Source organism: Ochotona princeps, chromosome 1 (genome assembly GCF_030435755.1).
Source record: "Ochotona princeps isolate mOchPri1 chromosome 1, mOchPri1.hap1, whole genome shotgun sequence".
NCBI lineage: Eukaryota > Metazoa > Chordata > Mammalia > Lagomorpha > Ochotonidae > Ochotona > Ochotona princeps.
Genome location: NC_080832.1, coordinates 168176009 through 168188242, shown reverse-complemented (window position 1 = coordinate 168188242; position 12234 = coordinate 168176009). Strand labels below are relative to the sequence as shown.

Here is a 12234-nt window from a genome sequence, read left to right as displayed (position 1 = left end):
GTCCTGCGACTAACCCCGCAGGTGTAAGTGTCTGAAGTGCTTTGCAATCTACAATGCATGTTCACATGACCCGGTCTAACCCCCCAGCTCCCTGTGGGAACAGCAGGGAACACAGCATGATGTCTATTTCTGAATCAATTAAGGCTACCTCTGCTGAACTCGTGGAGCGTATCAAAGCCTGGGCTGGGTGGGTCTTATTCGTGGGTCCTCAGCTCACCTCCAGAAGGACATGGTGAAACTAGAAATAACTGCCTTGCGCAAGACACCTCTTCCTCTGGCAGAGCCAGCCACAAAGCCCAGCCAACCTACTGGCTAAATTTCAACCTCCTCATTCTCCTGTACTTTACCCAGAGGCTGCCTAGACATTTACCTGTTCACATCTCCTGGCTGACCTATATGGAAAATAATGTTCCCTGTCTACAGATGAGAAAACTGAGGCTCAAGATGGCTAAATGTCTTGGGCAGAGTCTTGGAAACAGGATTAAATGCAAACTCTCCTGAGTTCTGAGCCAGGGTGATTTAACAATACACCACACTGGACAAGCCTCCAAGCGCCGCTGCCCAGCCCAGGGGCGGGGCATGCTAGCCAAGTCTCCCCAAGCAAGGCCCAGCTCTCAGCCATTCGGCCTGTGGTGAGAGCAGCCCCTGAAACAGGAAGCCTCTTGGAGGAGTGCTTCTCACACTTGACCGTACGTAGAGACCCACCCCCCACCCCCGCATCTGGTCTGCCTGTCTACCCTGTAAATCTTTATTTCTGCCAAGTTCCTGCTTGTCTACTCTTCACGCTCTGCTTAGCAGATCCTTACTGCGGGTGAACATGATCACCAAGTGGCAGCTCTCCCCACTGCCCTGACGCAGGCTGAGAAGGCGGACAAATTTAGTGTCCGTTAGGCGCCTGCTCTGCCCCAGGCTGGGTTCCTGCTGGTGGGGGAAAATGGATGAGGAAACAGCCACCTCCCCAACATCCAACCCCCGAGTTGAACTCATACAGCTGCCCACTGCAAGCAAAAAATCCACAGGAAGTCGCAGAAAATGAAATGGTTTGAATCCATCCCATAGAAAATACCATGCTGAAGGGGCTTATGCAGGCCAGCGGGTTGGCAGCTAAACCAGCTGTCGGGAGGGTGAATTTCCTGAAGGAGACACCTGTGCAAGTGCCAGCGACAGCAACCGGAAGTGCATTTCCTCTCTGTGGAGCAGTGAGTGCCAGGCCACGCTCCACAGTTCATGGATTTAGTGTGTCCTGTAACATGAATTCATCTCCGTTTAGAAAACCAAACATCAAAGAGATTAAACAATTTGCTGAAGCTAACAGGGCTGAATGGGTGTGTGGTATCGTAAGTTATTTTATAGGAACACACTCCAAAAGGCTCCTGAAAGACAAAAGATGAGCTCATTTTGGGGCAAAGAGACCTTGAAATCTGGAGTGAGCATTCAGCTTAGTAGTAAAGACACCAGTTAAAATGCCATGCGCCACAGAAGAGCGTTGGGGTTGGCTATCTGGCTCCGACTCCGGCTTCCCACCAAGATAGTCACAGCAAGGCAGTCATAATGGTTTAATTGTTTGGGTTCCTGCTATCGAATGGGAAATCTGGATTAAGCTCCCAGCTTCACCCCAGCCCAGCCTCACTCGTTGCACTCTATGGCGATAGAATCAATCCCATTTATCTCCCTAGCAAGTAAATAAATTCAAAAAAATTTTTTTTAAAGATCTATTTATTTTTATTGAAAAGTCAGATATACAGAGAGGAGGAGAGACAGAGAAGAAGATCCTCCATCCGCTGGGTCACTCCCCAAGTGACCTCAGTGGCCAGAGCTGAGCTGATCCGAAGCCAGAAGCCAGGTGCTTCTTCCAGGTCTCCCACACAGGTACAGGGTCCCAAAGCTTTGGGCCGTCCTCGACTGCTTTCCCAGGCCACAAGCAGGGAATTGGATGGGGAAAAGGGTGGCTTGGACTAGAACTGACACCCATATGGGATTACAATGTGTGCAAGGCGAGGACTTTAGCCACTAGGCTACTACATTAGGCCCCACAGTTTTTTAAATAGAAAAACTTCCCCCTAATATTTTTTTCATAATACTTAATGACAAAGTACATTTATAATTTGATTAGATGTGCCATTAGACAAGTTGGTTTAAAAAAAAAATGCTCCTTAGTTACACATTTTAAATTTAGGCAAGAAAATCACTAAGTGAATGGATTTTTTTTCACTTCTGAATTTTTTTTCATTGTTTGGTTTCATTATTTTCAGTGATACGGTTTTGTAACTATTATCACAGTGGTATAGTTCCTTAGTCACAGCTGCAATTTAATTTTCTGCTATTGAAGTGTTTCATGGCATTGTAAGTACAAGCAGAGGCAGAATGTCTAGCCTCATAGTGCCAAGGTTTGTTGAACTATTTCATTGAGATGCATACTGCAACATGTCTTCCCAAGTTATTTTATATTAGAGATGACAATGATATTTGTCCTTTTGGGCTGGCTTATTTCACTAAGCATAATGGTCCCCAGTTGAGACCATTTTGTTGCAAATACTAGGATTTCTTTCTTTTTTGTGGCCATGTAATATCCCTTACAGTACGTGTACCACAGGTTAGCCGGTATGGAAAGTGCTTGAACAACTGAGAATTGACCTACCATATAACCCACCTATCCTGCTCCTGGTAATAAAACTACATGAAATGAAATCAGACTAGAAAACAACCTGCATCCCTATATTTAGAGCAGTACAGTCTACAACAGTGAAGGCGTGGAAACAACCCAGATGATTGGATAATGAAACCGTGCTAAATAGATTTTAGACAAATGTCTTTTCACCCGTTGGCTTTAGGACAGTTTTTGACCTTTGTCGTTTTGGGCATAGACATAGGACTTGGAGAGCATCCCTTGTGGCTGTGGGCCCAGATGACAGGTGAACTGGTGCCTCCACGCCCTAGTGTGCTGGGACACCCTGTGGTGTGCCTCGGGGAGCCAGGCACGCCCAGTAGTTAAGCACCTGGGGATCAGGATGTCTAAGCCCCTTGTGTGTGGAAACCACTGGGGAGGCTTCTGGAGTCCAACTGCTGAGCCTGGGTTAGAGTGAAAGCCAGCGAGCATCTCCCTCCTAGAACATCTGTTTTGCAGAAAGACATGAGCCGCCCAGCGGTAGATGTCATGGTTCTGTTTCACTCTGTAAAATCGGTGTGTGCTTCTGACACTGTAGGATGGCAGCAAACTTGATACTGGGGACATGATGATGTATGACTGCCCCCGAGTGTAGAAGCAGGGGCTGCTCAGGTCTCTTGTCTTCAGAGTCTCTTTGATTATCTCTAAAAAAGAAAAACTAACCATCCGGCTTCGAGGCTTGTACGTGGTAGGCCTAGGAAAAGTACTTGGCACAGTCTCCTGCATGCAGTAACATGATGAAGGCCAGGTAGTCCCCGTCTAAAGCCGTGAATGCTCCAAATCCGGACCTCGAAGCAATGAAAAGCTTGGTATTTTGCAGGAAATGATTAGAACTGTTACATAATATGACCTCCGGGCTATGGGTTCTTCAAAAACATGTGTGCAAAAATGGAATTAAAAGTATAGGTTTGAGGTAGGTATTGCGATGCACCCGTTTATGCTGATACTCACCACATCCCGTATCAGAGTAGCTGGCCCGAGTCCAGGCTGCCACACACCTCCAATCCAGCTTCCTCCTAGCACTGGGAGACAGTCGGCAAGGTTCAAGTTCTTGAATCCCTGTCACCCATGTAAGAGGCCCAGATGCAGTTCCTGGCTCCTGCCTTCAGTCTGGGCCAGCCCTGGCTATTTGTAGCCAGTTAGGACATGAGCCACGGCAGAGGCCCCTTCCAGAAAACTTTTCTTCCCTTGTGTAAGGTGCATGTGAAGCACAGATGGCTCCTGTATTTAGAGTTAGTTCCCGCTTCCAAGCTACCGCCTTGTATCGCGCAAGCTTTCCAAAATGGAGTGAAAAATCTCAAATCTGAAACGTTTCAGGTGCCAAGAGAAGAAGGACTCCACCTTTCTAAGTCTTGGCAATAATTCCGAGTGTAGTCACCATCACTGTTCTTCTCGTTAGCACTGGTGTAGCACACACCCACAGTGTCAGCTCAGGGGAAGCGTTCATGGACGTTGGTGGGTGGGCTGAGCCTTCAATGCAGCGTAGGCGTTAACCGAGACGGGACAATTATAAAAGGCCTAGAGAAATGGAAACAGGCTGACTGGGACCCTAGCAGGGTGGGAGTGAGGCTTGATGCACCAGAGTGACCATGAGAAGAGGCAGCTGGAGCTGAAGGGGAAAGGGAGCCTGGCATGCAGGCCTCCAGTCTCTGTGGGGGAGGGAGTACCCTGAACAGGGCAGGGCCTAGAGGAGCCAGACAGACCCCAGCGGTTTCTGGGGAGTGTGGGGCAGCACAGGCTGAATGCAAGCAACACCAAACAAGTGAAACCCGCAGGTGGAGTGTGGGAGAAACCCGCAAGGGGCCGTAAGTACTGTGGGGAAGGTTATTTCCAACTAGGCCAGTCAGAGCAGACTTCTAGGGGTGAACATGGACTTAAAGAAATGAGCTGGAGGGCAGAGTGTGGTAAGTCTTAGCAGGAAGGGTAGTTAGTGGGATGGACTCTCATGGAGAACAAACTTGGTCAGCTTCCTTGCCCGTGAATGTCATTTCAGCAGGGCTGTGTGGTGGGACTGGGTGCAGGGGGGGCCACGTCGGGGCAGACGTGGTGGAGAAGAGACCTCAGACCTCAGAGATGCACAGTGAGAAGCATCTGGTGTTGGCACTGTGGTGTGGGACTTCCCAGTGCCCTCTGGGCTGTGCTGTTCCCATAAGGTTTGACCATGCTCCGATGAGAGATGACTTCCACTGGGGTTCAGAAGACGACAAGGTCTCTTCAAAATACCCTTAGGTCTGGCAGTGCAAGAGCATCTCTGGGAAGCTTCGTAATGCCCTCACCAGAGCCAGTCGTCTAGGGCAGCTGACTCTCTTACAGCCTCATTCCTCCAGGAAGGGGCCATGGCCCCCTGTGACACATGCAGGGAATGAGCTTGGCAGCACTACAGCAGTGTACTTACAGAGAGTTGATGCTGTTCCTGGACTTGAACCCAGGACTGGCCTCTCCAACCTCATGCTGTAGTTTTGGAACTTGTTCAGCTGAGACATTTCCTTGACCATAACAGAACTGCGGAGTCTTGGAAAAGGTATCTGTGAACAGGCCCATGGGTTCCCAGCAGCAGAAAAGATCACCCCACTGCTGCCTCCACAGTGCCTCCCTCCCTGGGCTGCTTGTGAGCCTCTGCGGGACCCACAGCAAGACAAATGTCCCTGAAACCTACGATCCTGGGGTCGCTGAGACCCCTTCTTCTGGCCAGCATGCTCTGAGCACAGGACAGGATGCAGCAGATGCTCGCTGAGCGGTCATGCTTTATCAGAGGGGCCAGCTTCGGTGGCTGCAGGCCTAAGGTGGGCCCGCGTGGTGTTGCACGTATCATCTGATGGCCCCAGACTCACCCGTGCCTCTCCCCCTCCTTCTCCCGCAGATCCTGGCGCCCCTGTGAAATTGCCTTGTCTGCCAGTGAAACTCTCGCCTCCGCTACCTCCAAAGAAAGTCATGATCTGCATGCCCGTGGGGGGGCCCGAGCTCTCGCTGGCATCCTACGCAGCCCAGAAGAGTGGCCAGCAGGGTGTGGCCCAGCACCACCACACGGTCCTGCCCTCCCAGATCCAGCATCAGCTGCAGTACGGCAGCCACGGGCAGCACCTCCCCTCCTCCACCGGCTCCCTCCCCATGCACACCTCGGGCTTCAGGATGATAGAAGAACTGAACAAGACGCTGGCCATGACCATGCAGAGGCTGGAAAGGTATGGGGGAGTCAGGGGTGGGAGGGAGGCCAGAGGGAGAGGATGAGGCTGGCTGGGGCAGGGGTGGGTGAGGCTAGCGCCGGGGGATCTGTATTGTGGCTGAAGAATATAACCAAGTGTTCATCCCCACAGGAGAAAAAGAAAAAAAAGTTTAAAGGTCAAATCAGATCAAAAACTGAATGTCAAGGCTAATATGGAAGAAAAAAAATAATGCTGCCAAAATATAGAATCCTTGTTTATCAAAAAAGAAACAATAGCTCGTTATACTTGAGGATATACATACACATATACAAATGCATATATATTAATATTTTGTAAGTGGTGTACGCCTGGTCTGTAGTAGAGGTTATTCCTGGTTTTGAAAATAGGGAGAAAACATGTTTAAGTTCGCATTTTTCAATACTGCTTGCTGGTTAACGTGTGTGTTCCCTTGCTGATCTGCATGGATAAGAATAGGCTGTACTCCCTTCCTCCTGCAGATGGGGGAGCAGGGTCCCAGAGTCCCACCCTGTGTATACGTGCCTCAAATGACCAGCCCCCGCCCATCTCTCATCAGCGTCTTCCTCTTGTAGCATTTCTGGGTGACATGCCGAGGGGATGCCCCCTGGGGTTTCATCTCTTGTACTGACTCTGAGTCAACCGTGTGTGTTTGTGTATGTGTGCTTGTGTGTGTGCGTGTAAAGCTGAAGCTGCCTTTTGCTTAACACCTGCATCCCAGGTGGGCACCAGTTCATGTCCAGCCATTCTGCCTCCCAACCGGCTCTCTGCTAATATACCTGGGAATGGCAGCAGAGGGCAGCCTAAGTGCTAGGGCCTCTGCCCCCCACATGGGCAGACCTGAATGAAACTATTGGCTTTCAAATAAACAAACTGGCATCCCATGTCAAAACATGGAGTTGAGGCTCAGCTACTGTGCTTCTAATTCAACTTCCTATCAATGCCCGCAGTGGAGGAGCCCAAACACCTTAGCCCTGCCATCCATTCTGCGGACTTGGATGGAGCTCTGGGCTCCCGGCCTCAGCCTGGCCCAGCCTCACATGTTGTGGCCCTTTGAGGAGTGAACCAAAGGATGAAAGACGGGTTTCCTTCTCCACCTGCTCTGTCCCCTTCTCTCTCCTCCCTCTCCCTCTGCCACTCTGCCTTTCAAATAATAGATAGCTTTTTTTTCTTAATGCCTCTTTCTTTTAGAACTTTAAAATATTTATTTTCTAAAAGCATCAATTTGTGGTGCATTGAAAATTAAAAGAAATATCCTTTGGGAAGTAGTGCTCATCCACGGGCATTTGAAAAGCACTACGTGAGAGAATGAAGAAGAGGCCGTGACCTCACCCCGGGTCTTCCTGCCATCGATCCAGAACACGCTGCTGCAGCTCAGCTGCTTTCCTAAAGGTGATTAGCAGTCCGTGTAATTTCCCATTCCCCTGTCTGCTGTATCCACTGTGAGATTTAATCATCAGCAACACATAGAACAGCATGTTGGCAGAATATTGCTAAATATATTTCAACTTCAAACGTGCCATTTTTGAAGGTTCAATGGAAAGTACTAACGAATGAGTTGTGTTGCATCCGTGTATATTTCTGGAATATTTCCACTGAGTTTATTACTGTGAGTGGGTCAACTGGACCTCCACTGAGTCAGATACTTTTTTTTTCTTTAAAGATGTATTTATTTGACAGACAAAAGGAGAGAGAGAGAGAGAGACAAAGACTTCTTCCGTCTATTGGTTTCACTTCCCAGTGGCTACAGTCATCAGGACTGGGTCAGGCTGAAGCCAGAAGCCAGGAAATCCATCCAGATCTCCCATGTGGGTAGCAGAGGCTAAGTACTTAGCCCGTCATCTGCTGCTTTGCTAGGCACAGTAGCAGGGAGGGCACTGGATCAGAAGCAGAGCAGCTGATACTCGGATTACAGACAGTGACTTAACCTGTTGGGGTTTGGAGAAGGGTACAGCATGGTCTTGGCTGCCCCATACTCTGTGCCACCCCCAGAACCTGATTACCTGCCTCTATATCCCTCAATTTTCATCCTACATGAAGGCATGGTGCTGTTTGCATAGGCCAAGCAGGATATGTGGAATTCATGCATGCTTCACTTGAACAAGACTGCTATTCCCTCAGAGGAGAGATTGTCTCTCCAAATAAATAAAGATTGGAGAGGCTGGGCTGGCACTGTGGTATAATGGGTCAAGCACTACCAGCAGGGCTGGCATCCCATATGGGCAACTGCTTGGAGTGGCAGCTGTTCTACTTCTGATCCATCTCCCTGTCAAAGCATGTGAGAAAACAATGGAAGATGGCCCAAGTGCTTGAACCTCTCTACCTATGCAGGAGACCCGGATGATGCTCCTGGCTCCTTGGCCATGTACCCATTTGGGGAATGAATCAGTTGATGGACGATCTCAATCTGTGTGTGTGTGTGTGTGTGTGTGTAAAACTCTTTCAGATAAAGGACATGGATCTTTCTTAGCATGTTTTCATTTACCTTAATGTGTATACCCACCCCCTGCCTTATTTCTTTTCATGTCTTTTCCTTTGAATTCTAATCTTTGAAGATAACTACCATTTCCTTTATCTAAGTTCTTCTCGAGAACTTTTACCATCCTATTCCACCAACGTGAAATGAAGTCTGTTAAAATATTTAGTTATTTATTTGAAAGGCAGAGTGACAGAGATCTTTCATCTGCTGATTCACTCTACACATGGTCACCATGGCTGGAGCTGGTCCTGGCCAAGGCCAAGGCCAGATGGATGGCAGGGCCCCAAGTGTTTGATCTATCTTCCACTGCTTTCACAGGCACTTTATAAGGGAGCTAGATAAGAAACGATACAGCTTTGGGGCCTGGCGCCGAGGCCTAGCAGCTTGGGTCCTCGCCTTGGACGCCCCGGGATCCCATATGGGCGCCGGTTCTAGTCCCGGCAGCTCCACTTCCCATCCAGCTCCCTACTTGTGGCCTGGGAAAGCAGTTGAGGATGGCCCAAGGCTTTGGGACCCTGCACCCGCGTGGGAGACCCGGAAGAGGTTCCAGGTTCCCGGTTTCGGATCGGCTCAGCACCGGCCGTTGCGACTCACTTGGGGAGTGAATCATCGGACGGAGGATCTTCTTCTCTGTCTCTCCTCCTCTGTGTATATCTGACTTTGTAATAAAAAAATAAATAAATCTTAAAAAAAAAAAAGAAATGATACAGCTGGAACTCAAACTGGTGCTTGTATGGGATACCAGCCTCATAGGTAAGAGATTAACTCACTGTACCACAACCAGGAAAAAGCTCTTTATCATTACCCTAAGATGGTTGAAAACTGACATGAAGTTGTTGACAGGTTGGCGCACCTGATTTGGAGGGAGGGTGGGAGCAAGGAAGCAAACTAAAAGAATTTGTGTTTGCTCCCGGTCACAAGGTAGCACCCACATTGAGACATTCCAGAATCTACCTGCCACACACACCACTCAGTGTGATGCTAAGCATGTGGCTCACCTCTTTTTGGCAGCATCATAATACCACCAGCCTCGTTAGGGTTGTTGGTGAAGAGGTAACGATTTTATCCATCCCAATCAGGTCCTTGCACAGCTCACCAACGGTGTCCGAGAAGTTGTCATGAGCTTTCCACAAAGTTATGTAGCATGGGGGATTTCTCTCCAGAGACTCCACTATCATGCTACAAATGGGTTTGCACCAGTCTCCTGGAGATTGTGTTTGTGGCAGTCAGCTTAAATGACATGACCTTCATTTCCCTCTGCTGGAGATTCATATCTTGTTTGGAGTTGATGTTTTACCATTTGAAGTATAATTCCATGTGTTTTTATGTTTGATGTCATCTCTAAGCTTTGGGAACCAACTGGCACCAGCTCTCTAGTTCAGACTTAAGAGCATACATAGCCATTAGTCTGCTCTCTCGACTTCATCCAGTTCTGTGTGCTCTCAATTTTTATTAGTAGAATGCAGGTAGGCCGTGGATTCTTGCAGGCCCTGCAGGGATGTTAGGAAAGTTCTTAAGGGACTGCACCTAACAGAAGCACGTTCCTTGTCAACGAATAAACAGAAGAACTTCTGTTGCTCATGCCAGAAGCCTGGTGTCACCTTGACACTTCTTGCTCTTGTGTCTCATTATTTACTGGCAAGCCCTAAATAGAGACATATATTGGCCGCTTTCCCACCATCCTTCCCTTCCTAGGCCGCAGCCTCTGATGTCCGCACAGACTGTCCCCTTACCTGGTCTGCAGCTTCCACTCCCGCCCTTCGCTTCACTCCCAACTTAGCAAAGACATGGGCTCGCCCAGCAGCTGTATTATGACTCTGTGTGATTGCCAGGGTCTCCTTGACTGTGGGTGAGGGGCTCACACACAGAAATGTGCTCTCTGCCAGGTCTGGATGGTGAGGTCAAGGTGTCAGCAGGGTTGGTCTCTCCTTGGCTTGTACACGCCATCTTCACCCAGTGTCCTCTTTTGGTCTTCCTTCTGTGCGTGTCTGTATCCTCGTCTCTTTCCATAAGGACACTAGACAAGTTGGATGCAAGCTCACCCACCCTAACACACTTACTTACTTACTTATGAACTTAATTACATTTAAAAAAAAATCTTACTTCCAAAGGCACAGTCTAAGGTCCTGGGGACCAGTGAGGGTTAGGGCTTCAGCATGTGAGCTTAGTGGGAGGACACAAGGTAGCTATTAATGGCTGTGCCCAAAATCATCTCACTGGCACAGAGCAGCCTACCTCCCTCGCCTGGCCTGCCTTTGTCCCTCATATCATCTGCAGGCTAAGTGTTCCCAATAGCCTGTCACTGACTATGCCCCCTCTCCGAATACCCTTCCAACCAATAAGCCCAAGACTGATGCTGTGGCATAGTAACTTAATACCACAACCAGCAGCACCAACGTCTTATACGGGCACCAGTGGGAATCACAGTTGCTTCATTTTTGATCCAGCTTTCTGCTGATACGCCTGACAAGGCAAAAGAGGATAATCCAAGTACCCCTACAATCCCTTGAGGGACCCAGAAGAAACTTCTAGCTCCTGGCTTCAGGCTGTTGTGGCCTCTTGGGGAATGATTTCTGTTCCTCTGTCATTATCTTTCTGTAACTCTGCCTTTCAAGTAAATAAAGTAAATCTTTAAAAACATTGCAGCCCTCCTCCTAACGTTCCTGTTTCCCAGAGCCATTCCTTTTATTCTCGTTTAATTAATTTTAAAATGCACTGAAGTAGAAAAACAGATGGAACTGCCATCAACTGGCTCACTCTCCTCTTCCCCTCAGTGGCTGAAGCTGGGCAGGGCCAAAGCCAGAAACTCAATCCATGTCTCCCATGTATGAACCCAACCATTGGGACATCACCTGCTGCCTTGAGTCTGCGTGGGCAGGAGGCTGCAATCAGAAGGCAGGACCAGGAGTTTATCCTAAGCACCATGATGTGGGACACAGACATCTTTTTTTTAAATTTTTATTTTATCTTTTTTAATTGATTACATTGCATTATGTGACACAGTTTCATAGGTACTGGGATTTCCCCCACCCCTCCCCAAACCCTCCCCCCATGGTGGGTTCCTCCACCTTGTTGCATAACCACAGTTCAAGATCAGTTGAGATTCTTTCATTGCAAGCAACATACCAAGCATAGAGTCCAGCATCTTATTGTCCAGACAAATTCAACGGCTTCTTGGGGAGACCATCTCTGGTCTGAAGGTAGAGCGGCAGAGTATCATCCCAATCAATTAAAAGCCCTGACATAACATCAGCAACAATTTATAACATTATGGAATTAATTGACATGGTATTGAGTAACCAACATGTTGAAAAAAAAATGCAAGTTCTTTACCACATCCTGTGATTCCTTCGTTGACATTTCAATTTTAGTTTATACACAGAACCGGCTGCTAGCCACCTTGAAGTGGCTATAGGGTACTGTTGAGCTGTCTCGTGTCTATTTACATTATAGTATTTAGCATTATATAGCGTTGAAGCATAATTTTGCTGAACGTGGCAGATTTTTTTTTTCGGGTAGTCTAGACTGGCTTATAACTCTAACAAGACATATGTCAACAATTGAGGTGCAAAACAGTTTTGGGGGGCTGTGCAGAGAAATCTTCAATACCCTAGTGAGGAGTAACCAATCTTTGGGGACACAGACATCTTAACCACTAAACTGAACACCTGCCACCATCTATTGTCTTACATCACTTGCCTTCCAGTTGGCTTACTGTCCTCCTTACCTAATAGACTAGGTATTATCTCAAGAACCTAGAACAGGCATATAGGAATGGGTCAGCGGGTAGATGGATGAATGGAATGACGGGGAGCCCTAGTAACTGCTGTCGTATTCCTTGAGTTACTAGTCCATCTCCTATTAATGTATTTGTAAGTTGCATCTGATATGCTGTGATCATTGTAAAACTT

The 12234-nt window shown here is 48.1% G+C and overlaps 1 protein-coding gene across 5 annotated transcripts in view; it reads left to right on the top strand.

Annotated features, from left to right (window-relative positions):
* The window catches only part of PHACTR1 (phosphatase and actin regulator 1), a 307729-nt gene that overhangs the window by 234963 nt on the left and 60532 nt on the right, over positions 1–12234 (top strand). For all 5 annotated transcript variants that reach the window (XM_058668686.1, XM_058668694.1, XM_058668674.1 and 2 more), the window contains one exon: positions 5526–5847. In XM_058668686.1, the coding sequence (XP_058524669.1) occupies positions 5526–5847 (322 nt within the window). The remainder of the gene's footprint in view (positions 1–5525; positions 5848–12234) is intronic.